Source organism: Urocampus carinirostris, chromosome 8 (genome assembly GCF_059441175.1).
Source record: "Urocampus carinirostris isolate Australia breed hairy pipefish chromosome 8, RoL_Ucar_1.0, whole genome shotgun sequence".
NCBI classification, from domain to species: Eukaryota; Metazoa; Chordata; class Actinopteri; order Syngnathiformes; family Syngnathidae; genus Urocampus; species Urocampus carinirostris.
Window position 1 is genome coordinate 5,638,325 of NC_142356.1, and position 27,484 is coordinate 5,665,808.

At 39.0% G+C, this 27,484-nt stretch overlaps 2 protein-coding genes across 3 annotated transcripts; one reads left to right on the top strand and one right to left on the bottom strand.

Moving 5' to 3' along the window:
* Positions 1–57: 57 nt before the first annotated feature.
* On the bottom strand, positions 58–4,710 carry rps6 (ribosomal protein S6). The gene is made up of 6 exons (XM_088341433.1): positions 4,558–4,710; positions 3,991–4,122; positions 2,878–3,088; positions 964–1,110; positions 718–875; positions 58–185 (listed from the first exon to the last, which is right to left on the bottom strand). The coding sequence occupies exons 1-6, from the start codon at positions 4,561–4,563 to the stop codon at positions 90–92; spliced, it is 750 nt and encodes a 249-aa protein (XP_088197559.1). The 5' UTR covers positions 4,564–4,710; the 3' UTR covers positions 58–89.
* On the top strand, positions 991–26,979 carry acer2 (alkaline ceramidase 2). 2 transcript variants are annotated; one of them, XM_088341432.1, is made up of 7 exons: positions 991–1,131; positions 7,721–7,795; positions 8,015–8,129; positions 14,255–14,396; positions 18,559–18,696; positions 22,472–22,609; positions 24,246–26,979. In XM_088341432.1, exons 3-7 carry the CDS (start codon positions 8,054–8,056, stop codon positions 24,430–24,432), a joined length of 681 nt encoding a protein of 226 aa, XP_088197558.1. In that variant the 5' UTR covers positions 991–1,131; positions 7,721–7,795; positions 8,015–8,053; the 3' UTR covers positions 24,433–26,979. The 2 variants fall into 2 exon arrangements, with proteins under 2 accessions (XP_088197558.1, XP_088197557.1); XM_088341431.1 differs by lacking the exon at positions 991–1,131 and having other exon boundaries at positions 7,460–7,795.
* The last annotated feature ends 505 nt before the right edge of the window (positions 26,980–27,484 follow it).

Sequence of the window (27,484 nt, forward strand, 5' to 3'; positions counted from 1 at the left end):
AAAGCATTTTTGATCACAGTGAAAAGTGTCAGCCTTAAGAACTCAGAAAACAGATCGAACTTTTGACCAAATGTTTATTTTCTTTGAATTCACTTTTGACTGGACTCAGACTTGGATGTTGAAGCCCTGAGAGAAGAAAGGCGGCGTCTTTTGGCGATCTTTTCCTTGCGCTTCTCTTTGGCTTCCTGGAAAAGAGAACAAATACTTTTTATACATAGAAAAAATATTAAAATCGTATATCAAAGGTCTTTCCCTTCATCAGTAATTTTGTAGTATGATCCAATTAGAATAATATCCCAAGGGAATACTTTAATTATCTGTTGGTTATAAAAGACATGAGAGAGAACTGCAGTTTCAACCAGCCACTATTCAGGCCTGGTCGCATACTACCAATCCTCTACAGTTTCTTTGGCACATCCTGTCCCATCTTAACGACTATAGGCCAGTCAAAAGATTCCGTTAATGTGCCACATATAATACAACTACTGAGGTGACCAACATTGGATATTCCCTTCCACTCATCTCCAAGATGATCACCGGCCATGCAATTCATAGAAAATGCGCAGCTAGCCATAATATGAAATCACAATTTTGCAAAACTGGCTTTAACCCAAAGTGATTCACAAGAAAACATTAAGGCTAACAGTTCCTATTGGCTTTAGTTACAAGACATATTGCCTTTGCTATATAATGACAAATAGACGCCCTCAAAATTACCTTCATCCTCTTAGCGAGCAACTTGGCATATTCTGATGCCTCCTCCTTGTTCTTCTGGGTTCGCCTCTTCTTGAGGGATATACGGCGACGTTTGTGCTGCAGCACGCGAGGTGTGACCAGTCTTTGAATCTTGGGAGCCTTTGATTTAGGCTTCTTGCCTGTAAAAACATCCATGACCACAGAGTATTCAGACCAAAAACTGATACTGAAAGATGATCAATCGCAAAAAAAAAAAACAGTACAAACCTTCCTTAGTCACAGGCCTCCTCACAACATATTGTCTGACATCATCCTCCTTGGCCAGGTTGAAGAGTTTGCGGATCTTGCTGGCCCTCTTGGGGCCGAGGCGGCGGGGGACAGTCGTGTCGGTCAGTCCGGGGATGTCCTTCTCGCCTTCACACAAGGGCAAAAAAGGTAAATGTTAAAATGATTTTCTGTGATCTTGTTGAAGCAATTAGACTTTAATGTCAAATTGAGAGAGGACTGCAGTTTCAGCCAGACATATTCGGTCTGGCCGTATCCGGTGAGGCCTCCTCAGTTTCTCTCGCAACACACTGTCCCACCTTACTGACACCGAGGAAGTCAGAAGGATTTGAACTGTGTGCATCATGACTTAATAAAAAGATTTTTGCAGCAGTCCTTAACATACTCAAAGTGTTTCCAATTTCACATTCATATTGTAAATTGTGTGATTCTTTATAATTTAACAATCGGCAGATTGTTTTCACACCATCAAATTCAATACCATAATTTCAGCATTCTAAATCGCACCCCCCAAAAAAATTAGGGTGATAATTCTTTACATACAAGGGGCATTAAATCTTCAGCAAGAGCTACAGTTGCACAAAAAAATCTTATTTGTATATTGATCAGTTGGGATTCAGATGATCACAATTTAATTACATTGGATGCAATGGACCTCAAAACCTCATCCTAAAATACTACATAATAATTAGTGGCAGACCGACTACCTAACTCCAAACAAACTAACCTTGGCCTGCCACCAACCAAACCCAGCCGGTCACAAAATCATACGGCTTTTACACAAATGTAAAGATCCATTGAAGCACTTGCTAGCTAAAGTCGTCATTAACTTACCGCATTTTCCTCACTATAAGGCGCACCTAAAAGCCTTTATTTTTTTCAAAAGCTGACCATGCGCCTTATAATACAGTGCGCCTTATTTATGGATCAATTTTAAAATTGCAAAGTTTTCCAACTAACTTGCAGCCGCCGACTAGATTTCCCTCCGAACGCCAAGTAGTACGCCGTGTATGCTGGGATTTATTTACCGGCGTTTCATTGGCTAACCAATGTGTCAATCATCATTTGAATTGTTCACTATTGGCTAAAGTTATTCGGAGGTCAAGGGGCGGATCCTTTTTATCATTTACAGGCTGGCATTGGCTTAAACGGCAAAACAAAGCCTGCAATTGGCTGAAAAAGATGAATGTGTATAGCACGTGGCTGACGGCATAGAGAAAGCATTTTTTTCTTTTCTGTATTTGTAAATATTTTATTCTCCTGGATTTACTAAACTCACAGATATAAGAGGACATTGGCTGCACATTATTATGAACACAACGACTTCAGTGAGCTACTCCGGGTTTTATATTGTCCATGTATCTGGTTTCAGACTGAACTCGATGTTTGTGATAAGCGGTGCAGATAATGGATGGAATTGAGTGTCTATTTTTAAATTAAACTCAATTGCAAGTGTTTATTGTAATATGCACAGTAAAGTTGCGAGAGAAAAAGAAAATAGATACTAAGGAATGGTTGGCATTTCTTGAATCCCAAGACTTTAACCTTTCGAATGATGGACCGATGCGTTTGAGCGACATCGTACGGACACCGCATCCGCACGTGTTTTCGACACGTCTTTGCAAGCTTTCGGAATGTTAAGGGGGTAATAAGTTGGACTGAACTATCTGACTGTTTTGTCGACGTTCCCATTGTAGCGCCTACTAATCCGGTTAGTCTTATGTATGTCAAAAATAGGACCAAAAACTTTTTCGGGGTGCGCCCTATAACCCGGTGCACCGTATAGTGCAGAAAATACGGTAACTTATTTTAGAATCAATTATTAAGGACCAACATTGCCGTGTGGTCACTACACTTTCCACAACATCTAACAAGTCTACACAGTTTCTCCATTACCTTTCTTGACAATGACCAATGCGAGAACGCTGAGGTTGGCGTCGACGATGCAGCCGCGAACAGACTTTCGCCTGCGTTCGCCGCTCCTGCGGGGACGGTAGCAGGAGTGACCCTTGCTGAGAAGCAAGCGGACGCGGCCGTGGGTCAGGACACCTTGCTTCATGGGGAAACCCTGCTTGTCATTGCCTCCGCTGATGCGCACAACGTAACCCTTTAGATGGAGCATGTTGGGTTAGGATTTAGTTTAGAAAAAAATTGTTCAGGTTTGAAAACACTAGACCCTTGGGACACAATGTTTTCACGTACTGGTATGGAATAAGGATTGTCCTAACCTTTTCAGCATGTATTCCATAGTATGGCAATTCTTTAGTGTAAATAACAAAAAAAGCCATGTGTCTATCATGAAAACCATATGCTATAAACAAACACACCGCCTGTAACATGTTAAATTTTAAACGCTCAAAAAAAAAAAGTTCTTAAACACAATTTGTTAATACGCACTGAAAAACTGGCATACTGCTTGCTCATTTTTCACACAAAAAAAAAGCAAATCTTTAAACCATAAATGATTAAAAAATGGCGAGTTAATAAAATGTAGCCAACTTCTTTAAGGCCATGACAATCTTTGTATGCAGAAAGTTTCATATCATTTACATATTTGCCATTGCGGTCTTCCTATCTGCATCCACACTACACCGCTCAAGTCACATAAAACGTAAATCTTGCGTTCCCTCTGTACATTTATGTGCACTGTAATACAAACTAGGACTTATATTTACGAATGTGTAATTTTAACAATGTCTAGGGTCGGGTTTCAGAAGGCATTCGCTATATATCAAAGGTCTCTTTCCCTTCATTACAGAGCAATTTTGTAGTATGATCCAATTAGAATAATATCCCAAGGGTATAATGTAATCATCAGTTGGTTATAAAAGACATGAGAGAGAACTGCAGTTTCCACCGGCCACTGTTCTGGCCTGGTCGCGTACTACAAATCCTCTACAGTTTCTTTGGCACATCCTGTCCCATCTTAACGACTATAGGCCAGTCAAAAGATTCCGTTTATGTGCCACATATAATACAACTACTGAGGTGACCAACATTGGATATTACCTTCCACTCATCTCCAAGAGGATCAGCAGCCACTTCGGTGGCCATGCGCTTCTCATAGAAAATGCGCAGCTTGCGTTCATCGTCCACTTCAATCAGCTTTTGGCAGCCAGTGGCGGGGTACGAAATGTTTAGCTGCAAAATAGCGTGAAAAGAAATACTAGAAGTGAACTCTAAATCAAGTCACATTTAACTGCACAGCCCATAATCACAGGATCCCGAAAGGGTGCAATGACACATTTAGACACAAGAAATTGCCAGCGACATTATTGAAGTTTAACAATGAACTAAGACATGGCCTTCTCCGTTAAACGAATTAATTCACAGCCAATGCATCAAAGGGAATAAATATCGTTGCACATTTCTACATGCGAGTCGCCATGTTTCAAGCAACGATAGCACGGAGAGCATTGAGCTAGCAACACTATCTAACCTCATCCTGATCTACAAAAGTGATATACATCCAGTTTTTACAACTGCTTTGTTCCCTAAAATAACAGTTTTACATACGTGGTCGTATTTCATAGAAATACATTAGATTAAAAATATAAACTTGGACAAAGGTTTTACCTTCATTTTGCTAACCGGCCCGAGGACGGTCAGCCACGAAAAAGAGACCGGATATCCGTCCTGAGGTTCCACATAGCCCTAAAATATTCTCGCGAGAGTTCACGTAGACTACAATTTGCGATCACGGTCTTCGTGACGCTAACATTTGCAAAAAAAACAAAAAGAGGAAAAAATGTCCAGATTTATTATTGGATCCAATAATTAAGTTTTTGTCTGAAAATAGATCACAATAATTCAATTTTAAATCTAACAGTGCCACGAAATGTTCTCTCGAAATATTACGCAATTACGCAACAATTTAAGAAACAAGTCATCATGAGGCTACGATGTAAAGGGGGAAAACGTTATTCTTGATTTACTATTGTGTGTATTAATTGGGAAAGTGGCTGAAAATAAGTTAAAATAATTCCATTTGAGATCTCAAATTGGCCAGAACGATTCTCGCGATATTTTACTTAAACGAAAACATGAGCGCAAGGCGCCGTGACGCTGAAATTTGAAAATAAAATCTCTTTTCATTCCAATTTATTATTGCGATTTTTTTGTACTCGTCAGGGCTTTGTCTAAAAACGAGTTAATATTAAATAAATGCGAGATCCCACATGGCCATGAAATGTTCTCGCGAGATTTAGCGTACACCGAGAACAACTCATCACCACGCTAACACTAGCCGCGAAACGCGTTTTCCCCAATTTATTATTGTACGTCCTTTGTATTGATCATTTATTTAGCCAAACATTATTTTTAAAAATGCATATTAACATTTGACGTGTCAACTGCTTCCTGTTCCTGTTATCTGCCAATGGTTGCGTAAAACCAAGAGCGTTATCTTCGCCATCACCATCCCCCGTTATCTATTCCGTTTTTTTAATCAAGCCTGGGCCATATTCTAACATAAAACAAATACAGTGGATTTGATTTACCTCATCTTACTATATAGTAGTACTAGTATATACTATACTAACTATTGTGTTAGGTTGCTAGCTTTTAAATCTATTTAGAATACACGCCACTGTAAATTTTTATTCTTACTTTCCATTTTAATTGTGATTAAATATAATGACAATAAAGGCCATTCTATTCTATTCGTTTTTTTAAATTCTTTTCTTTCCTGTTATTTCCTATTCTATTGTATTCTATTCCATTCCTTTCTTTCCTGTTATTTCCTATTCTATTCTGTTCTTTCCCGTTATTTCCTATTGTATTCTATTCCATTAAGTTCCGTTCCTGTTCTTTTCTTTCCTGTTATTTCCTATTCTATTCTTTTCTATTCCGTTCTTTCCTATTCTATTCTCATCTGCTGCACCGCTTATCCTCAGTAGGGTCGCGGGGGTGCTGGAGCCCATCCCAGCAGTCATCGGGCAGTGGGCAGGGGACACCCTGAACTGGTTGCCAGCCAATCGCAGGGCACACGGGGACAACTCACTCGCTCAGTCACACCTAGGGACAATTTGGACCGGCCAATTCACCTGAAATGCATGTCTTTGGAATGTGGGAGGAAACCGGAGTACCCACGCAAGCATGGGGAGAACATACAAACTCCACACAGTAAGGCCGGTAGCTGGATTTGAACCCACGCAGGAGGTTCCCACGACCTCAGAACTGTGCCGCACACGCGCTAACCACTGCGCCGCAGTGCTGCCCCTATTCTATTCTATTGTATTCTATTCAATTCCTTTCCTGTTCTTTTCTTTCCTGTTATTTCCTATTATATTCTATTCCTTTTCTGTTCTATTGTAATATTTTCTATTCTATTCCTGTCTTGTCTTGTCTTGACTGTTAAGTCAAGTCAAGTCATTTTTATTTATATAGTCCTTAATCACAATTAGTCTCTAAGGGCTTCACAAGTTATTACATATAAGAAGTTTAGGTTATTTGTATGCTATAGAGTAGAAGTGAGTTTTAAGCTTAGATTTAAACATTTCCACTGAGGTTGCAGATCGGATCTCAGGGGGAAGAGCATTCCACAACACCGGTGCCCGGATGGAGAACGCTCTCGAACCAGCGGAACACTTCTTGGCTCTTGGGATCACCAGGAGACCGGCGCTCTCGGAACGAAGGCTTCGGGCCGGGACATAGGGGGAGATCAGATCTGAAAGATATGTGGGGGAAAGCCCATGTATGATTTTGTATAGTAGTAGGAGAACCTTAAAATCGCATCTTAGGCTAACAGGGAGCCAATGCAGGTTAGCCAAAATTGGAGTGATGTGATCGTACTTTTTTGTCCTTGTTAAAAGCCTCGCTGCAGCATTTTGTACCAGCTGGAGACTCTTGAGTCTGTTCTATTCTATTCTATTTTTAAAAACACAATGTTATGGCATGATGACATCATTTGACATTATTTTTCCGCTTTTTATTCCACAAACAAAGTTGCAGTTCAATTATCCAAAATTTCTCAATACTATTGACATGAAAACCGATCGAACAAGGGGTAATGGGGAAACAAAAAACAATGCCAGTCTTGTTCCTGCCCTGTTTACTGTCAGAATGTAAATAACAGCAATTTTAAATAAAAATAAAACAAAGAAAGGGGTTAAAAATCACATGATATCACAATTACTTACAAAACTCATTGGAATCACCTTAACTCTGTCCCAAGTCATATATAAAGTATCTATCTATCTATCTAGCTATCTATGCATCTATCTATGCATCTATCTATGCATCTATCTATCTATGCATCTATTTATGAATTCACCAATGTATAACTGAAACACCATCTAATAATGTAGAAATTGTAGTTTCAAATCGCAGATTTTTCGAATGAAATGACTATTCCCCGATTAACACATTTAACAGTAATCTTAAAACGATGTTTCTATTCTAGCGCGCAGCGGGAGTGAACGCTCCAACTCTCCCCAAACACTCTTCGATCGCCCAACAGCAAGTGTCAGCGTGATGACGTCGCACGTACGTCGAGCTGTAATCTTTGTCAAGTCACATCGGAGACGCTCGCTATTTTCTGCAGTCTGCAAAAAAAATCTTGTCGTCATTGCATGCGCACGTGTTTTTGGCTTATTCCGAATGGTTTTAAAACCGAAGACGACACGTTAGGGATTGAGCGATTTTTGTTGTTGTTGTTTTTTTGTTTTGACGTTGCGTCTCAAGCGCAACTAGTCCAGACATGAGTAACGTTAATCTGATTTTCTGGGACCATTTGCAGGCTGGCAGCTCCGATGTGGATTGGTGTGAAGGCAATTATCTTATTTACCCGAGCATTGCTGAATTTTATAACACGGTAAGTCTGCATTTTTATTTATTAATTATATCCCTGCAATTTTTTTCTTTGCTTGAGCAGCTGTTACGTTTTTTGTTTAAAATTTGCTTATGAGACTTGATGTTTACGGTTGACACCGTAGCATCAATTTACACATGTCAGCGAAAAAAGACCAAAAAAACAACATCTGCCTGCGTGTTTCTTTTTTCTTCACGGGTTTCCCTTTGTTTGTCATTTCAGATCAGCAACATTTTGTTTTTTGTTTTGCCGCCCATATTAATGTGCTTGTTTCGCCAATATGCAACACATTTCAACAGTGGGATTTACCTCATTTGGACACTCCTGGTTGTTGTGGGTAAGTTGGATCCAGTGACGTCATTTTTATTGTCTTAAACGTAGCCGCTATTTTCTTGCATTTGCTTATAATCATGAATGGTCCGCATTTATATAGCGCTTTTCAAGTCAATGAAGACCTCCCAAAGCACTTCACACTTTTCCCTTTTACACACTTAACTAACCGGTGCCATGCAAAGCAACTGTCTACTATCAGTGGCATTAGGGATTCGGTGTCTTGCCCGAGGACACTTCAACATATAACACTGAAGAGCTGAGAGTCGAACCTGCGACCTCTTGATCCCAAGACGAGCGCTCTACCTATGTTTCAGTCCATTTGGTTCCTAGCACTGCTCTCGCCCCCCTCTTCGACTAGTGTCACTTGCGCCATAGCGGCGGAATCTGTGGAGGTTCCGGTGTATTACAGTGAGAGTATGTTATACAGTGCTTTTGTAGAGTCAAACAACTATTTGACCACCATCATGACTTTCTTACCTTCAACAGATATTAGTCCTCATTTTAGCTGCATTAAATCATAGTACTGTATTTTCCGCACTATAAGGCGCACCGGGTTATAGGGCGCACCCCGAAAAAATAGTTTTTGGCCCTATATTTGACATACATAAGAGGCACCGGATTATAAGGCGCTACAATGGGAACGTAGACAAAACAGTCAGATAGTTCAGTCAAACTTATTACCCCCTTAACATTCCGAAAGCTTGCATAGAAGCAAATACGTGTCGTAGACACGTGCGGATGCGGTGTCCGTACGATGTCGCTCAAATGCATCCTTCCAAATATCATTCGGAAGGTTAAAGTCTTGGGATTCAAGAAATGCCAACCATTCCTTAGTTTCTATTTTCTTTTTCGCTCGCAACTTTACTGTGCATATGACAATAAACACTTGGAATTGAGTTTAATTGAAAAATAGACACTCCATTCCATCCATTATCTGCACCGCTTATCACAGAAACGAGTTCAGTCTGAAACAAGATACAGGGAAAATATATAGCCGGTGTAGCTCACCGAAGTCATTGTGTTCAATAATAATGTGCAACCATGGTCCTCTTATATCCGTGAGTGTAGTAAATCCAGGAGAGTAAAATATTTACAAATTCAGAATGGAAAGACATGTTTCCTCTATGCCGTAGACAACCAGACTTGCTATTCACATTCATCTTTTTCGGCCAATTGCAGGCTTTGTTTTGCCGCTTTAGCCTATGCCAGCCTGTAAATGATAAAAAGGATCCGCCCCCTTTACCTCCGAATAACTTTAGCCAATAGTGATCGATTCAAATGATGATTAACACATTGGTTAGCTAATGAAACACCGGTAAATAAATCCCAGCATACACCGCGGACTACTTGGCGTTCGGGGGAAAATCGAGTCGGCGGCTGCTGCATTAGTTGCAAGACTTAGCGACTTAATATTGATCCATAAATAAGGCGCACTGTATTATAAGGCGCATGGTCAGCTTCTGAAAAAAATAAAGGCTTTTAGGTGCGCCTTATAGTGCGGAAAATACGGTAATAGTTTTGCTGCTAACCACAAAGTATTATGTGATGTTCACAAATGGGAAGTGACACTCCTTGGGGGGGGAAAAAAGATAATTTGAACCTAAAATCGCTCCTGCTTCGAGGACATTAATTTAAATGCTGAAACAATGTATTCAAACAAACTCACCAATATTGGATCCAAAACATTGTGTTAAGATTAGAGTATACCCTCGATATCATTTGGTTCTGAGGAGGGTATGTAAAGGGAAATAACCGTATAGTGGAGGAAAAAAACGTATTTCAATTAGCAAATGTGTTCTGAACCTCAGAAACCCCCATATAAAAACACGATAATAACAAAATAGCTTATAATAAGTACTACTTATGTGTAATATAAGTGCACACGATTGAATTATCTAAAAACACTTGGTGGAAAAATGGGGCCAACCTCATAATTTGTTCCATTTTGAGCCATTTTTTCAATCATCTTACACAAAATGACCCAAATGTTTGGGTTTTTCTGAAACTAATGACCCATAAAATTAGGTTAAAAATAAAACAATTTCTGGCATTGTGATTTTAACCAAAACCACACAATATTCTCTTATCTGACATAGATTAAAAAAATACCCAAATTGTATTGGATTTGTTTCTGCAAAATAACACAAGAGCTTGATTAAAATTAACCCAAGTATTGGGTTGGTCAATTTTTGACCCTATGTTTTTGAGAGTACTAAAAATATACATTAAAGAAAAAAAAGTTGATTTGCCTTTGATGTGATTTTAGCTGGTCAAACGGAGTAGCGGGTGGATGCGAACAGGAAGGAGACCATGGAATAAAATAAAAGCTCATCTTGAAACTTCAACATTCGATGATTGTCATGCCCTTAGAAGATTTCCTTGATTTAATTGCCGTCAATAGCTCAGGAGGTAAAGGATTTACTGTACGGTCTTTAAGAAGATAGATACGTTTTTCTTTGTCCATTCTTTCTTTCCCTCTTCCTTTCGTCCTGTCTTTCTTCTTTTCGTCCTGTCCTTTTTCTCTCTTCCTTCAGTTCTGTCTTTCTTTGGTCTTCTTTTGCTCTTTTTCTATCTTTCTTCCTTCCATCCTGCAGCCCTTTGAGACACCTTGTGATAAAGAGATATACAAATAAACATGACTTGACCTGACTTGAGGTAGAGCGCTCATCTTGGGATCAAGAGGTGCCAGGTTCGATTCCGTGTTATACGTCGAAGTGTCCTTGGGCAAGACACTGAATCCCTAATGCCCCCAAAAGGCAGGTAGGCGCCTTGCATGGCTGACTCCCTATTGGTGTGTGAGTGTGTGTGTGAATGGGTAAGTGTGAAGCACATTGTAAAGCGCTTTGGGAGGTCTTCATTGACTGTAAAAGCGCTAAATAAATGCAGACCATATTGTATCGCACCAACACAGTCTTTATTAAGCTGGTAGAGTGGAGCACTGGGTGGATGCAAAAGCGGGATGAATACTTTTGATTAAAACCACTTGCGAGGCTTTTCATGCCGTTAAAATATGTCTTTGTCTTATTTATATTAATTGCAACAATCATCAATCGGTTTTGGTCATGAAACTTGGTCATGAAAATATTGATTCATTTGCTTTCTTAGTATTACTTGATAATCGCAAGCTTTGTTTCTGTAGTTATCACGGTTTTGCTTCTTCTTTTAGTATCACTGCAAGCCTTTGTGAATAAATACAGCACAATAAATAAAGTACAAAAACTACAGTATTGTATCGGACCCACTCGCTAACTCTTTAAGAATCACACTCGATTCTGGATGGAACAAAGAGAAAGGCATTGTCGGAGGGAATTTGGCTTTTTCATGATGCAGTGACACAAACCAATAGCAGAGCAGCATCCAGGGTTGGGTAGTGTTACTTTAACTGGATAACTTTCAATTACTTTTGGATTACTCCAATACCAAATATGATGATAAAAGACAAAAGAAACTAAATATGGGGAATAACGGAATACATGGAACGGCAAAAATTATGTTGGCAAGCTGTTTGGATTTATTTTCATTTTGTTTCTGTCGCATTTGATGTTCGTTTTGCCGGAGATCAAAGAGATCAAAGCCAGGAGAGAAAGCTTACCACGTGTTGTGAGTCATCATTTTATTCATATTTTGTTTCTTTTGTCTTTTATTAGCATATTTGGCATTGGAGTATTCCAAAAGTCTCATCTCATTAGCTACACTGCTTATCCTCAGTAGGGTCGCGGGGGTGCTGGAGCCCATCCCAGCAATCATCGGGCAGTGGGCAGGGGACACCCTGAACTGGTCGCCAGCCAATCGCAGGGCACACGGGGAAAGACAACTCACTCGTTCATTCACACCTAGGGACAATTTGGACCGGCCAATTCACCTGAAATGCATGTTTTTGGAATGTGGGAGTGCCCGGAGGAAACCCACGCAAGCACGGGGAGAACCTACAAACTCCGCACAGGAAGTCTGCAGCTGGATTTGAACCCACGCAGGAGGTTCCCAAGACATGAACTGTGCCGCACATGCGCTAACCACTGCACCGCCAAAAGTCATTGAAAGTAATCAAGTTAACCCAACCCTGGTAGCATCTTATATTTAATATAAGATATTACATCGACCAATAGCAGAGAGGCATCTTGGAGACATATCTCATCACTTGCTAGACTTTGCTGTTGATGTCATATAGTGGGGGGAAATGCCTTAAGGAGGGGCCTTAAAACATCTTATTCCACACTGTTTTCTGTTCTATGATCATAAACATGATCTCCTCATCAGCTTATAGCTATCCTCAATAAACCCCCTGCCCCCTTTTATATAATTGGTATGTTCCACAAGGGACAGCTCCTATTTCATTGAACGCCATAATTGTCAGTCTTAAATAGAGCTTGCGTATATGCGACCTCGTAGACTAGAGGAATTACGACAGCTCGTTCCCTCAGTGTTGACTTTGACCGACAGTAACCCGTTCTCTCTTTTCCCCGAGGGGGTTTTCTCGCCGAGGTCGAACCAAACAACGTTGCGTGCCGAGTTAGAAAACGATCGCGTTCAAAACAAGAATCCTGTCCACGGACAATTTATGTCCTTCACGGGAGTTGCAAATTCAAGTTCATTTGGGGAAAAAAGTCTTTTTAGGACATTATCTTGGCACACCAGATGGTCTTTAGCTTAAATCTGTTTTTAGGAAGAGATAATAGTGATCGTGTGGGAAGAACCCAATCTTTTTGACTCATTTTGCAAATCCTAGCAAGAATATTTTTACAAACAGAACTTATTAAAGCTGGATCAGGACCCAAACGCGTGACGCTTCTCACACAAGCCTTTTATTTTACGGGAAATGGGGAGTCATGCACGTTAGGCAGCAGTCTAGCGTGAAATGATAGGAAATCAGAGGCTGACAAGATCGATTCCAATTGCCAGAGCAGATATCGGACGGATGGGGTCGATACCGGACAGGACGGGACAGACAGGATTGATAACAAAACAGGATATCAAAAGGAAACAGAACAAACTAGATGGGAACGCAACTGCAAACCGAATTTAAACAGGACAAAATAAACGGGAACAATACCGGACAGGAAATACCAACAGGAACAGGACGGAGTCAAAACCCACGTCTGGCGGGGCAGAGGTTCGGTGACGGACAGACCAAGGAAGAGTGAGAGCACTGAGCTTAAATAGACGCTATAGCCTATCAGCATGGGAAATGCTTAACTGCACCCCCCTATGTTACAAAGGTAATAAACTAATAGCCATGGAGAAAAGATTGCTTGTCGCGTCAAGAACCGGAACTGGATCAGGACCCAAATGCGTGACGTTTCTCACAAAAGCTTTTATTTTACGGGAAATGGTGAGTCATGTATCTTAGGCAGCGATCTGGCGTGGAAAGTCAGGAAGCCAGAGACCGACGAGATCGATTCCAATTGCCCGAGCAGATATCAGACAGATGGGGTTGATACCGGACGGGACGGACAGGATTGATCATGAAACAGGATATGTAAATAAAACAGCACAAACTAGACAGGAACGCAACTGGAAACCGAATTTAAACAGGACAAAATAAACGGGAACAAAAACAGGATATCGAAATTAAACAGGACAAACTAGACGAGAACGAAACTGGTAACAGATATTAAAAAGGACAAAATAAACGGGAACAATACCAGACAGGAAATACCAACAGGAACAGGACCAAGTCAAAACCCACGTCTTGCGGGGCAGAGGTTCGTTGACGGACTGACCAAGGAAGAGTGAGAGCACTGAGCTTAAATAGACGCTATAGCCTATCAGCATGGGAAATGGTTGACTGCAGCCCACTATGTTACAAAGGTAATAAACTAATGGCCATGGAGAAAAGATTGCTTGTCGCGTCAAGTACAGGATCAGGATCAGGACCCAAATGCGGTACGTTTCTCACAAAAGCTTTTATTTTACGGGAAATGGTGAGTCATGGATCTTAGGCAGCGATCTGGCCAGAGACATGTGATTGTGTTCCAGGAACACAAAATTAGACCTGGCACTCTATAATAAACACAAAATAAATAAAAAATACTCCAGATGGGGCAGCAAACAACAAATGATTTTCTGGGTTGTGTTGATGACTCTTTGTAACATTCTTACGATATTATTTTTTTATATTTGCCGCCATAGGTATCGGATCGACGTATTTCCACGCCACCCTCAGCTTCCTGGGACAGATGCTGGACGAGTTGGCTATTTTGTGGGTGCTCATGTGCGCCATCGCCATGTGGTTCCCCAAAAGATACTTGCCCAGGATGTTCAGGAGAGATCGGTACAGTATTATTTAACCACCTTTTAAAGCAGGGATCACCAACGTTTTTGAACCTGAGAGCCATTTTTTGTAACAATGTTATTACTATGTTATTACTATGTTATTACTATGTTATTACTATGGTATTACTATGGTATTACTATGGTATTACTATGGTATTACTATGGTATTACTATGGTATTACTAAAGTATTACTATGGTATTACTATGTTATTACTATGTTATAACCTGGTTGCCATTCGCTTCGTGGGGTTAGAATAGGCGAGTTAGAAATCAACTTTCCTTGATAATCACAATGACCCATTATTGGTAAGCTATTTTCAGATTCGGTCCAAGAGCTATTCAGCTGCGGTGACCCTTTTTAAAGGCTTTAAACATAAAATTTCTTGGCCGAAAGCGATTCATCTTTCAATTATTATTTGAAAAGTCATTAGATAGATGGATAGATTTCTATAGCGCTTTTCAAGTCCCTGAAGACCTCCCAAAGCGCTTTACAATGTGCTCCACACTTACCCATTCACACACACTTTTTTTGTTCTTTGTTAAGACAAGTTTCTGATACAATACAGTACTTTTTGTACTTAATTTATTCGCTATGGTTCCCAAGGCTTGCTTTGATGCCAAAAAGAGAAGCAAAAACATGATAACAATGGAAACGGAGCTTGAAGATGACCAAGAAATAATCTAAAGTTGCATGGCTGTACGCATTTGACATTCGCGACCGTTATTAGGGCATGACGAAGTCAAAGTTTTAAAATCAGTTTTAAGTCTCATTAACTCTTTGCATCCACCTACTAACTCCACTGTACCAACTCAAGCCACACCAAAGGTAAATCTAGTGTATTTCCATTCAGCATTTAGATATCAGCTCCTCCACATGAATTATTTTCCTGATTTTCAAAATTGTCTTCAATGATAGAAAGTAACATTGTGTGTGTTGAATGTAAAATCAATTGTTTTACTGATGTAGGTCAGATTTTGCAATTTGAAATAAAAACATAAAATAAAATGAAATGTAAAGAAGAAAATTACATGAAAAATATGGAAAAAATATGAATACTTAAAATGAAAAAAAAAAAAAAACACTGAAGAAATCTATAAAATTACTATTAAAATAAATTAAATGAACAGAACAAATAAAGATATTAAATTAAAAAATGACAGAAAATCAATTGAAATAACATAAAAAACAAACAGAAAAAAACAGTAATTAAAATGGGGAAAAAAGGAAAAATAAGAAAAAAAAATAATAATAATTGGTGAAAAAACACAATTAAAAAATAAAGTACAAATTTAAGCAAAAATTAAATACAGAAAATAAAAACAAAAATTAAAACAAATAAATAAAACCAAAATAGAGCAAAACTAACAGCGTTAAAAAATGAAATAAAGATGAAAAACTAGCTGAATTAAAATAATAATAATAATAATAATAATAATTTAAAAAACTGAAAATAATTAGACTAATAAAAAATATATATCAAGCGGAAAAAAATCAAATGAATTAGAATAAGAAAAAATAAATATAATTCGGAAAAAAAATCAAATTAATTAAAATAATAATAAATAAATATCAAGCGCAAAAGAATCAAATGAATTAAAATGATAATGACAATGATAATAATAATGATTAATAATAATCAAAAGAATCAAATGAATTAAAAAACTAATAATAATCATTTAAAAAAATGAAAAGAATTAGAATAAGATAAAAGAAATATCAAGTGAAAAAAAAATCTAATGAATTAGAATAAGAAAAAATAAATATCAAGCGGAAAAAAATCAAATAATTTAAAAAGTAATAACAATAATAAAAAAAATGAAAATAACTAGAATAAGAAAAAATAAATATCAAGCGAAAAAAAAATTGAATGAATTCAAAACAAATGAAAAAAAATAAGTTTCATTGTAAGAGGATAATTCTACATACATTTCCATAAATTTTTATTCGACTGTTTGGGGGTCCTTGAGATTGTTACCTACATGTAGAGTGGGATATTTTTGGTACTAGTATTTTTCATTCAGTCAACCCGACTCGGAACAATTTACGACAGGCCTCTTTTTGTTGGGGGGGTGGGAAAGATTTCATCTTTTTTCTCTTCAGACCTACAAGATGTCCGCTTCTATATTAGTCTCGGGCTGCTATCGGGTCACAAGACCTAGCCATTGCTGTCGCACCTTCAGTTTAATAATAGGCCAGTCTAAGATAGCTGACACCAGTCAAAGCTCAGCCACTTCTCTTTCCATTGTCACGCAGCTCTTATTTAAAACACCTTCCCTAAAACCCCCACTTTGTATTATGTAGCGACACCTAGTGGTTCGAAAATACTTCTATAGTCAAATCCAAGACTATTGATTCAAATAATAATAAAAACACATACGATCTAAAAAAATCTATATTTTGAGACTCTTACGTTTGGAAATGTGTCGTTATATTACTCAATTTTGAAGAAGCTGACATATTTTGCCGCCATCTTACTACTACGGAAGCCTGAATGATGATTTGACAAAATTAGCTAGTCCGGGTGGTGCTTTAAGCGCTTAATGGACACTTAGCACACACAGCTGTGCCCTGCATGTAATGATCGCAGAGTCCCGGCATTTTTTCACCCTTTTTTCCACTGTTTCCTTCTCCAGCCATGAATGTTGGCAACTTAGCTGCAAGCCCTGGCTCTCTGTTAGCGGCTGTTGTTATTGTTGGCTGCTCTTGCTTCACCCTTCAGTGTCGCTTGGCTTCCACAGCTTCTCATGCAAGCGATTGTCCCTTGATTCTGACATTGTCACTTTTTCCACTGTTTCTTTCTTTTGCCACTCATGTTAGCCACTTGGTTGGAGGCTATGACCATGCTACTATTTACTATTGTTATTGTTAGATGCTCCTGCTTTGTTTTTCAGTGTCGATCGCTGCTCATGGAATTCAAGGTCACTGGGTTCTGTGAGTCTAGGATCTTTCCCTTTGTATCCACTGTTTTCTTCTCTAGCTACTCACGTTTGCCAATTGACTGAAGGCTATGGCTCGCCACTCTGTTACTGTTAGATGCTCCTGATTTGTTTTTGTTTTTCGTGTTGTTTGTTTTCCAAAACTTCTTATTAAACCAATGTTGTTGAGTTTTGTGGGTCTGGCATCTTCCACTTTTTTCCACTGTTTCCTTCCCTAGCCACCCATGTTTGCCACTTGGCTGCAGGGTAGGACTCGTCACTAGCTGCTATTGTTATTATTGGATGCTCCTGCCCTGTCCTTCAGTATCATTCATCCTCCATAGCTGGTCATGCAATCTAATGCGGCTTAGTTCAGTGGTTCAGGCATGTTGTGGTTTCTCCCCCACTGTTTCCTTCTCTAGCCACGTATATTTGCCATTTGGCCCGCCGCTAGACGCTATTGTTATTGTAAGCAGCTCTTGCTTTGTTTTTTAGTATCATTCACTTTGCAAAGCTGCTCAAGTCATGGAATGTTGCTGAGATTTTTGATCTGGCATCTTTGAATTTTTTCCCACTGTTTCATTCCCTAGCCACTCATGTAAGCCACTTGGCTGCATGCAATGGCTTGTAACTGGCCACTAATGTTATTGTTATATGCTCCTGCGTTGTTTTTGAGTGTCGCTCGCCTTCCACAACTTCTCATTCAACGTAAGGTTCCTGGGTTCCTTGATTTATAGCATTTTAAACTTTGTTTTCTCCTCTGTCTCCTTCTCTAGCCACTAGGCTGGAAGCAATGGCTTGCCTGTAGCAGCTAATCTGATGGTTAGCTGCTCTTTCATTGTGCTTGAGTGCCACATAAATCGGAGTTCCGACATTTGACAAATTCAATCTTTTCCCGGCCTTTTTAGTAGATTCTCCTGCTAGACTATCATGGTAGCATCTTACATTAGCTCCGACAAACTACAGTTTTTAGCTCGTTTCAAGCATTCCGGGCCAATCCTGCTCACTTAGTCTTTTGTTGTCGCTCACAAGGATTAACAGCAGTTTACATGTCCTGTCATTGGCTAAAATTTATCCTTACCAACGCGAGAAAATATCGGGTAGGCTTCTGAAAGTTCGATTCTTCGGGCTTCCGTAGTGCGTCTTCTTCCAATGCACAACACCATTCTAAGCTACAACGACCTCTAGTGGTCTATTATTACACACCGTCACTTTTAACTCTGTCATTTTCCATCCACTCTAGGTCGAGGTTCAAAGTGGTGGTCGGGATCCTGTCGGGGATCACTACAGGGCTGGCCTTCGTGAAACCCGTCATCAACTCGGTGTCGCTGATGACGTTGGGCATCCCTTGCACAGTGCTGCTTATCACCGAGCTCAGAAGGTCAGATTGGAAGTACATGATTCCGAATGGGGAAGCAGATACTCAGTTTTCCGTGTCCCAGTAATTCCATGAACGTTAGTAAACAAGGGCAAGGTCAGAAATAAGTCAGTCACAACGAGAGGACTGTTTGTTCTCTTGTTCATAGAGCAGGCAGTGTGTACAGAAGGTGACCCAAAAGTCAAAGTGTTTTCCATTCAGTTCGTTTTCTACGTTGCAAAAATGAAATAATACAATAATATTCATTTCATTTTATTTCCTAATTTTTTAAAAATTCATAATTTTTATTTTTTTCTATTCATAACTTTTGTTTTATAAAACAAGAATGGATAATAATCCTTAAAGTGAGCAAATTACAGGAAATCTCAGATGACAGACTGTGTTAAAATTATTATTAGCATTAAAAACATTTTGAAAATGTGTAAAGTGTTTAATTACTTAAACTAAAAAAAATGTATTACAGTTGATTTTCCTTATTCTTACTGTTTGTAAGGATTTTTTTATTGTAAGTATTTCATAAGTCTTTAATATCATCATTATTAATATTGTTTTACTAAAGAAATTCCATGTGTACAGTATTTTATAAAAACAATATTTAATTTTGCTTTATTTATAACATTTTTTTTCTTATATATATATATATATATATATATTTATATTTTTTTTTTTTTTAAATATTATTAATTACTATTATTTACTTTATATGTTTTTTATACTTTTAATATTTTTTCAGAAAATAAAGAAATATAACATTTAGTATATTTTTTACTTTATTAAAAATGTACTTTATATTATGTAGATTATTAGATTTGATTATTTATAACAGATGATTATCGTATTGGGAATAATATTTTTTTTTGCTAAAATGTGACACGCACAGCATATTTATTTTGTTGCTATATTTACGTGTTAACACTTTTTGGATATATATTACGAGAGTAAAAATTCTTGCTCTGCCAATGACTTTGACGGGTATCAACGACAATTTTCATTGGTTCCAGGTTGTGAACAAATTGGACACTTTTGCTAATTTTAGGAATAATGTTTATCATTTTACTGGAAAATAAAAATATGTATTTATAAACTTAAATACTGGGCAGCGCGGCGGCGCAGTTCTTAGGTAATGAGAATGAACCTTCCTGTGTGGAGTTTGCATCTTCTCCCTCTGCTTGTGCGGGTTTCCACCGGACACTCGGGTTTCCTCCCACATTCCAAAAACATGCATGTCAAGTTAATTGGCCGGTCCAAATTGTCCCTAGGTGTGAACGAGGGAGCGAATTGTCTGTCCCTGTGTGCCCTGTGACTGGCTGGCAACCAGTTCAGGGTGGCCCCTGCCAACTGCCCGAAGATAGCTGGGATGGGCTCCAGCACACCCGCGACCCTACTGAGAATAAGCAGTGTAGATAACGGATGAATGAATGAAATTTAAATACTAATTAAAATGAGCCCACATGATCTTCCAATGTATGTACATTGCGTGTAATTTCGGAAGGGCAATCAAAAAGCTGTTTCAACATATAGTTAGCAGTGCATGATGTTCCCCCTTTTGACCCTTTGTACTTGCATTGTCACGGACCTGTCATTACAGAGGCGTATAAAATGAAAAGAATGTCCCTGGAAGCACGTCATAAATATTTTTCCCCTCTGTCACTGCAATTTAGAGGAGTTTCCGTTCACCGTGCTCCAAATGATGTATTTCCGGCCGATAAGAATTCTTAACATTATTCTCTGTACCGGTCAAGGAGGACTTGTTTACATCCTTTTGCTGAGTATGTAATGAGATTGCTTATTTCCTTTCTTACTTGCGTGACAACGCTGTAACATCCCAAGACAAATTGATGTAAATAACTTTCCATAGCACCGTGAATTGTTTAGTACTAAAAAAATAAACGTTTAACAAAATAATATGCTTTGTAACGATAAATAAAGTTAAGATTAACTTACTTTTGGAAGATGAGCTTCAAGAGTTAGGCGACTTCCTCCTCCGTGGTCGAAAAATAGCGTTCCGACCATTTTCTCAACCGTATCAAGCTTTCTTATTCCACTTTCATTTCAAAAGACACGGCTTGCGACTTCTTTACACCTTACACCAACCATATTGAATTGATGCACAAGATATTTAACAATAAAAATGTCAATGTTCTTAGTGCGCTGGAGATACAGTATAGAATGTTTACACGCGAACTAGAAAGAGGAAGCTGGATTTCTTCTTCGGGATGGATGCTGGGCGACCTCTTACAGCACCACGTGGAGGTAGCACGACAATACTGTCTTATACTTGGAAAAAGGTTAACAATACAAAATCTAACTTACAGCAATGTCAGGATATATTTCGGCATCCCGAAAAAATGTTCATATCTACAGTTTTCTGTAAGTCGAATGTTCGTAAGTAGGGGAGCGTCTGTACGTACAACTTCTAGTTGTATGACGGTTTTAGCATGTGAAATTTCAAACTTTGACAATTAAAGCATCCAAAACTTTCTTGGTTGACAAAAGACACATGAGGAGACTGTCAGCTTGACTGTGGTGACCAGAAAGATAATCTATACGACTTATGGTTTTGTCATGAGAAAATGCCTACCAGCATTTCATAACTTTCCCTAAATTTCCCTCCAGATGTGTGCTGCTCAGTTCATGCTGTCAGGACCAGAACGGAAACAGGACCCAATTGCGTTACGTTTCTCACAAGTTGTATTAAAAAAAAAAGAGGAAGGACTTTGCTCACGATCCGGTGTTTCCTTGGCGCGGGAAGCAAGTCGCTCCCGTACTCGGATTGTGATCCAAACACGGAAGTGGATCTTCCGTAGTGAGCGATGGCGGTGTCAAGGACGGAAAAACAGGTCGATTGCTGGGACAAGAGCGCAAAAACCTGGTCGGGTCAGAAACAGGTCGTAAGCCAGGACAGGAGAGTAGACGTGGTCGGGATCAAAAACAGGTCGTAAGTCGGGACGGGAGAGCAGACGTGGTCAGGATCAAGGCAGACGGGAGCAAAAACAGGACAGGTGGGAGTCAGGGTCGAAAAAGGCTTGCTTAGTATACACTGAGGTTCACAGACGGACTGACCAAAGGGGACAGACAGGACTGGCTATAAATACTGATCGGGGGCCAATCAGCACTTGTGGCAGTTGGCGCCAAAGGAGCGGGCACAGCAGTAATCATGACACATGCAGTGTTGACTCTGTTTCCTCCACAATATTCCCCCTTTTGATGATTTGAAATCTACAATCAAAATCTAATCAAAGCACTTAAAATAATATTTTGGCTAAACTATAAAATAGGACAATTACACCTTCTTGAAATTCTCTGGATTTGGAGAATATTTTAATTCATAATTTGTGAAGGGATTGATATTTTTTAATAATCCGTCGTTGATTGATCAATTAGTTTTTGCCCCACTAATGTTGCCCGTATCTTAAGACTTCATATAATATTTAGGGGAGAAAAATGAAACCTCTAGCTTTTTGAGGCTCCACCCAAAGATAAAGACGCCGTCTGTTTTCTCGGCTTATCTCTGCCCGATGCTGCCGACCGTTTTTTAGAGACATAAGAGACGATAGTAAACACTGGACGGCATTTCCCGTGTGGAGGAAATATCATGAGCCAGCCATTCTTAAGGATTTCCTCTTGCCCGAGAGTAACCTCCCCTATCTGCCAAAAGTCAGAATGCCCCTTAAAAAGAAAATACCATTTGCACACTCACATAGCGTCCCTGACCTTTGCCCAAAAACTATTTTCAGTTTGGATGTAAATGCAGTATTTGTGTTTCTCCATGGCACAGGTGCGAAAACCCCCGTGTGTTCAAGCTGGGTCTGATCTCAGGCATCTGGTGGGGTCTTGCACTGCTCTGCTGGCTCAGCGATCGAGTTTTCTGCGAAATGTGGTCATCGGTCAACTTTCCTTATCTGCACTGCGCTTGGTAAGCTCACAAAATACCAAAAACAAGTACAGTGGTTTGAGTTTTGTGTACTCTCAGTGCAAAGCAAGTCAAGTCATGTTTATTTGTATAGCCCTGAATCACAAAGAGTCTCAAAGGGCTGCACAGATCAAAGACTATTGCAAACTACAGACTATTATGACATCATCCCCTGTTCTAAAACCTCCCTGAGGGCAAATAATACATGGATATTGTCAACATAAATTATAGGTTATTCATATGCTATAGAATAGAACTGTGTTTTAAGCTTGGATTTAAACATTTCCACTGAGGTTGCAGATCCAATCTTAGGGGGAAGAGCATTCCACAGCACCATAATGCTCTCGAACCTGCGGATTTCATCTTGGCTCTTGGCATCACTAGTAGACCAGCATTTTCAGAGCGAAGGCTCCGGACCAGAACATAGGGGGAAATTAAATCTGAAAGATATGAGGGAGCAAGTCCATGGATGATTTGGTAAAGTACCAACAGAACCTTCACATCACATCTTAAGCTAACAGGGAGCCAATGCAGGTTAGCTAAAATCGGGGTCATGTGATCAAACTTTCTTGTCTTAGTTAAAAGCCTCGCTGCAGCATTTTTTATTTTTGGACTTCGGGAGACCGGAGAGTAGTGCATTCCAGTCATCGAGACGGGAGGTAAAAAAAAGCGTGAATTATAATCCCCGCATCCGACTGAGACAGAATGGCAAATTTTACCAATGGTGCGAAAAAGGAAAAAAGCTGTTCTAGTAATATTCTTAACGTGTCTTTGAAAGGACAGTTTTTGAGAACAAGTAACGGCATTTAGATGGACCAATAACTAACATTTCGGTCTTTTCAGAGTTAAGGCGAAATAAGTTGATTGACGTCCATTCTTTTATCTCAGTGAGGCAGGCCTCCAAATTTCCACAGTTTAGTGTGGCAGATTCCTCCATCGGAAGATCTAGTTGAGTGTCATCTGCGTAGCAATGGAAACAGATATTATACTTAGGAATAATATCACCTTATGAAGGCATGTAAATACTGACAAGAAGGGGGCCAAGTACTGAACCCTGCGGAACACCACAGGTAACACTAAAGGGCTCAGATGTAATTTTACCAGATTTAACACAGTGCGTCCTATCTGAGAGGTAGTATCTGAACCATAAGAGGACGGTTCCTGAGAGACCAATCATTCAACCATTTTTCCAACCGTTCTCGTAAGATATTATGGTCCACACTAAGGTCCAGCAGCAACAAGAGTGATGAAGCACCGGAGTCCATTGCCAGTAGAAGATCATTGGTTGCCTTAATCAGGGCTGTCTCAGTAGAGTGTTTCCACGGATAAATACCTTGCTTGAATTAGGGTATCACTTTAAGGGGAGCAGTACACTCAAACCAATCAGAGAAACTGCCTTATTGGTCCTGATGAATCGTGTACATGTTTAGTACAAAAACAAATAACCCAGCGTACACAATTTTCTTCTGGGGGCTGTTCCCCCAGAACCCCCCTTAGATTGTCTAACACTGAGAGCGAACACATTGTGGAAAAGACCAGCTCACCGTCCTCCGTGCCAATAGTACTAAGTTCCCAGCAGCTCTCAGCTTCAAATAGTTTATGACCCCTGATGCACTGTATGTAATCTTCCTTCTGACAGGCATATCCTGATCTGCCTGGCTTCCTATCTGGGCTGCGTGTGCTTCGCCTATTTTGACGTAGCGAGCGAGGCCCCTGAGCGAGGGCCCGTCATCATGTTCTGGCCCAATGAGAAATGGGCCTTCATCGGGGTCCCCTACGTCTCTTTCCTCTTCGTGCACAAGAAATCAACCGTCAAGGTGACTTAAAGGTCATCCCGGGAGACTCGGATGCTTTGCACTTTCGCATTTCCGTCCCACGGAGTTTTTTCCGGGGTGAGTCACAACAACCTCCGGCGCTGTGAAAAACAACAAAATAACGTGCCACAAACTGGACACAAAGACGCACTTCCTACCATGTCCGTGTTTTCAAGCATGCCAAGAGGAGCATGGGATATGTAGTTCTAATAGTATGCATTTTCGGATTGATTTTATGTTTTTGCATATTGCGTGCCAATATATACACAAGAAGTGATGTGAAGTGATTGACTTGACAAACTTTGTATTGAATTGTGGTCGGGATGAAACCATCAGAAAAATCACTGGACACAAATTACAGCAGACCCCCTGGATACAGCATTAATCCATTATAAGCAGTGGATCATATGGTTGAAGTATCGTATGGCGAGGGAAGGAAAACTATGATAATTAGCTAATGCGTTCTAAACATTTAAACATTAAAATAACAAAATAGTGTATTGGAAATGCATATATGATTAGAAATAAACATAAATGTAAAGAAAAAACAAAAAAATGATTTACCATTGTTGTAACATGACTTGAGCTGGTCCAGTGGAGTTGGTGGGTGGATGCAGAATGTGGACAAAAAGGTATATTGGAAGAACTATTTATATGTACTAAATGCATAAACATTAGAAATAAACATATGTGTAAGGGGAAAAAACTTTTTTTCTTTACCTTTGGTGTGATGTGACTTGAGTTGGTAGAGCAGAGTAGTGGGTGGATGCCGAAGGTGGTGAAGTCAGCGGATTCAAATGAAAACCGATTTTAAAACTTTGCCCTTATAAGACTTGTTTATTCCTATTATTGTTTCAATCGTTGATTGGTTATGGTCATTTCCCTTAGTAAGGATAAAAACACATAAGCGTCTTCGTATTTCTTGATAATTACCAGCTTTGTCTCCATGGTTATGTTTTTCTTCCTTTTGCATCTCTGAACCTCTTGGGACATATTGCTAAGAAATGTAGTAATCATAAAATACAGTATCTACTTGCTAAGTCTTTACGGAATATGAGATTATGAACTGTACGGAGAGAATTGCATTGTGGGAAGGCATTATGATGCTGAGATGAAAACTAATAGTAAGACAGGAATATTGGAGACTTTACTCCAATTGTTATTGTTGATGTGGTATAGTGGGGTAAATGCCATAAAGAGGGGCCAAAAAACATCGCAAATATTGTAAACTAGGGATGTTATACATTTTTGGGCATGCAAAATAAGTTTTTGTTAATGTCGTACGGTGGGTAGAATACTATAACGAGAGGCTGAAACAACATCATGTTCCACATAGTAACGTGAAACCGTAAGGCGGAGTCGCTGTATCCCGGGGTCCACTGTACAGTACAATCCCTCCACTTTTCATACCAGCATGATTATCTGATGTACTGGAAACTCTTGTATTGTATTTACCAATCAGTTTTTTTTTGTGTATTCACTTATGAAAAGCCATAGAACCAAAAAGTGAAATTGATTGGATCGAAGTAAGGAAAACCATTTAGTTTAGACTGGGGACGTACCGATACATTATTTTGACTTCAGATACTCAAGTGTCATCATTGTGATGTTGTATTACTGTAATCCGTCGCTACTTCGTGCATGGCGGGTTGAAAAATATTCAGTGATCCATTATCCCCGATCAACACTTCTGCGAGCAGGAACTGGCAGAACGGATTTTGGTAGGGCCTGGCGTTTTTTTTGCCATGATGTTCTACAAAAAGTGGATGGCACTCTTGCGCCTGCGATCCGTTATCCCCGATTGATTATTGCAACGCACAAGGGCTATCAGAAGGCATTTCTGTCAGACCTAATAGCTCTACAGTATTTTGCAATTCTGTCCACTGAAAAGTGAACTGCACCCGTGCAGCTGAGATCCATTATCCCCAATCACATATTGATGCAAGTAGGGTCCAGCAAAGCACATTTTCGCAGGGTTTGGCGGCTCTTGTTTTTCCACTTTAAAAAAAACTACACTCATGGCGCTCTTCATTTCTGTTCTACTGTATTAGCCTAAAATGAACAGCACCATGCGGTCAAGAGCCATTATCCCTAGTTGACTATTAGAGAGCAGGGGCCGTTGAAGCGAATTGTTTTGGGTTCAGTCTGATTAAGCGTGTGATGTGCACCTCCTAAAATGAACTGCATTTTTTTGGCTGTGATCCATTATCCCTAGTCAACTATTGCTGGTCCCCATTAACTGCGATAAACGAAGGATTACAGTACTCCCATTTTATTGCCAAATACTTTTTCTATTTATATTGTATCTTGAATGAAGAACTTGTGATTCTGTATGAATTAATTTAAGTATTATTTGTTTTCAGGTTTTTTGAATGATTACAAAAAAATGTATATTTTCATGTGGACATTTTGTATGTGTATCTGTTGTCCCACCTCCCCAATCCATTGGTGACTCAGATTTATTTATTTTCATAATTTATCCTGTTTGTAAACAAACATTTGTAACAGATTATGATATTGGTACTTTATTTTATGCAATAAATGGAGACTTTGATTTTGTGTTTGCTGTTTGAAATGACACTATTGTCCACTAGAAGGCAGAGTTTTGCCAATTCCTTCTCGTTTTATTTTACTCCTAGATATCGTTACATTGTGGTTGTTTTTTCTCAGTTTTGAAGTAATTTATAATATTTTATATTTCAATTTAATATTTTAAATATTTTCAGAATAATATTTTCTGTCGTAAATGAAGAAATAATCATAAAAAGACTTACATTATAATTGGTTTAAAAAAAATACTACTATATTTCAGATTTTTTTTTATCTTCTTTGTTTAGAATGTTTATTTTTTTCGTTTCTTTATTAATACATTTCTCCCATTTTGGAGTTATATTTTTTGTCTTGGAAAGAATATTCCCCAAATTCTGGAAAATATATTAAAAAATGACTACAACGTTATAACTTTTTACTGAATAATTTCTTTTTCATTTTGTCAGATTTTTATTTCTAGTTTTCAGCTTCCCTGAATATTTATCCCATATTTATTCAATTACGTAATAAAAAA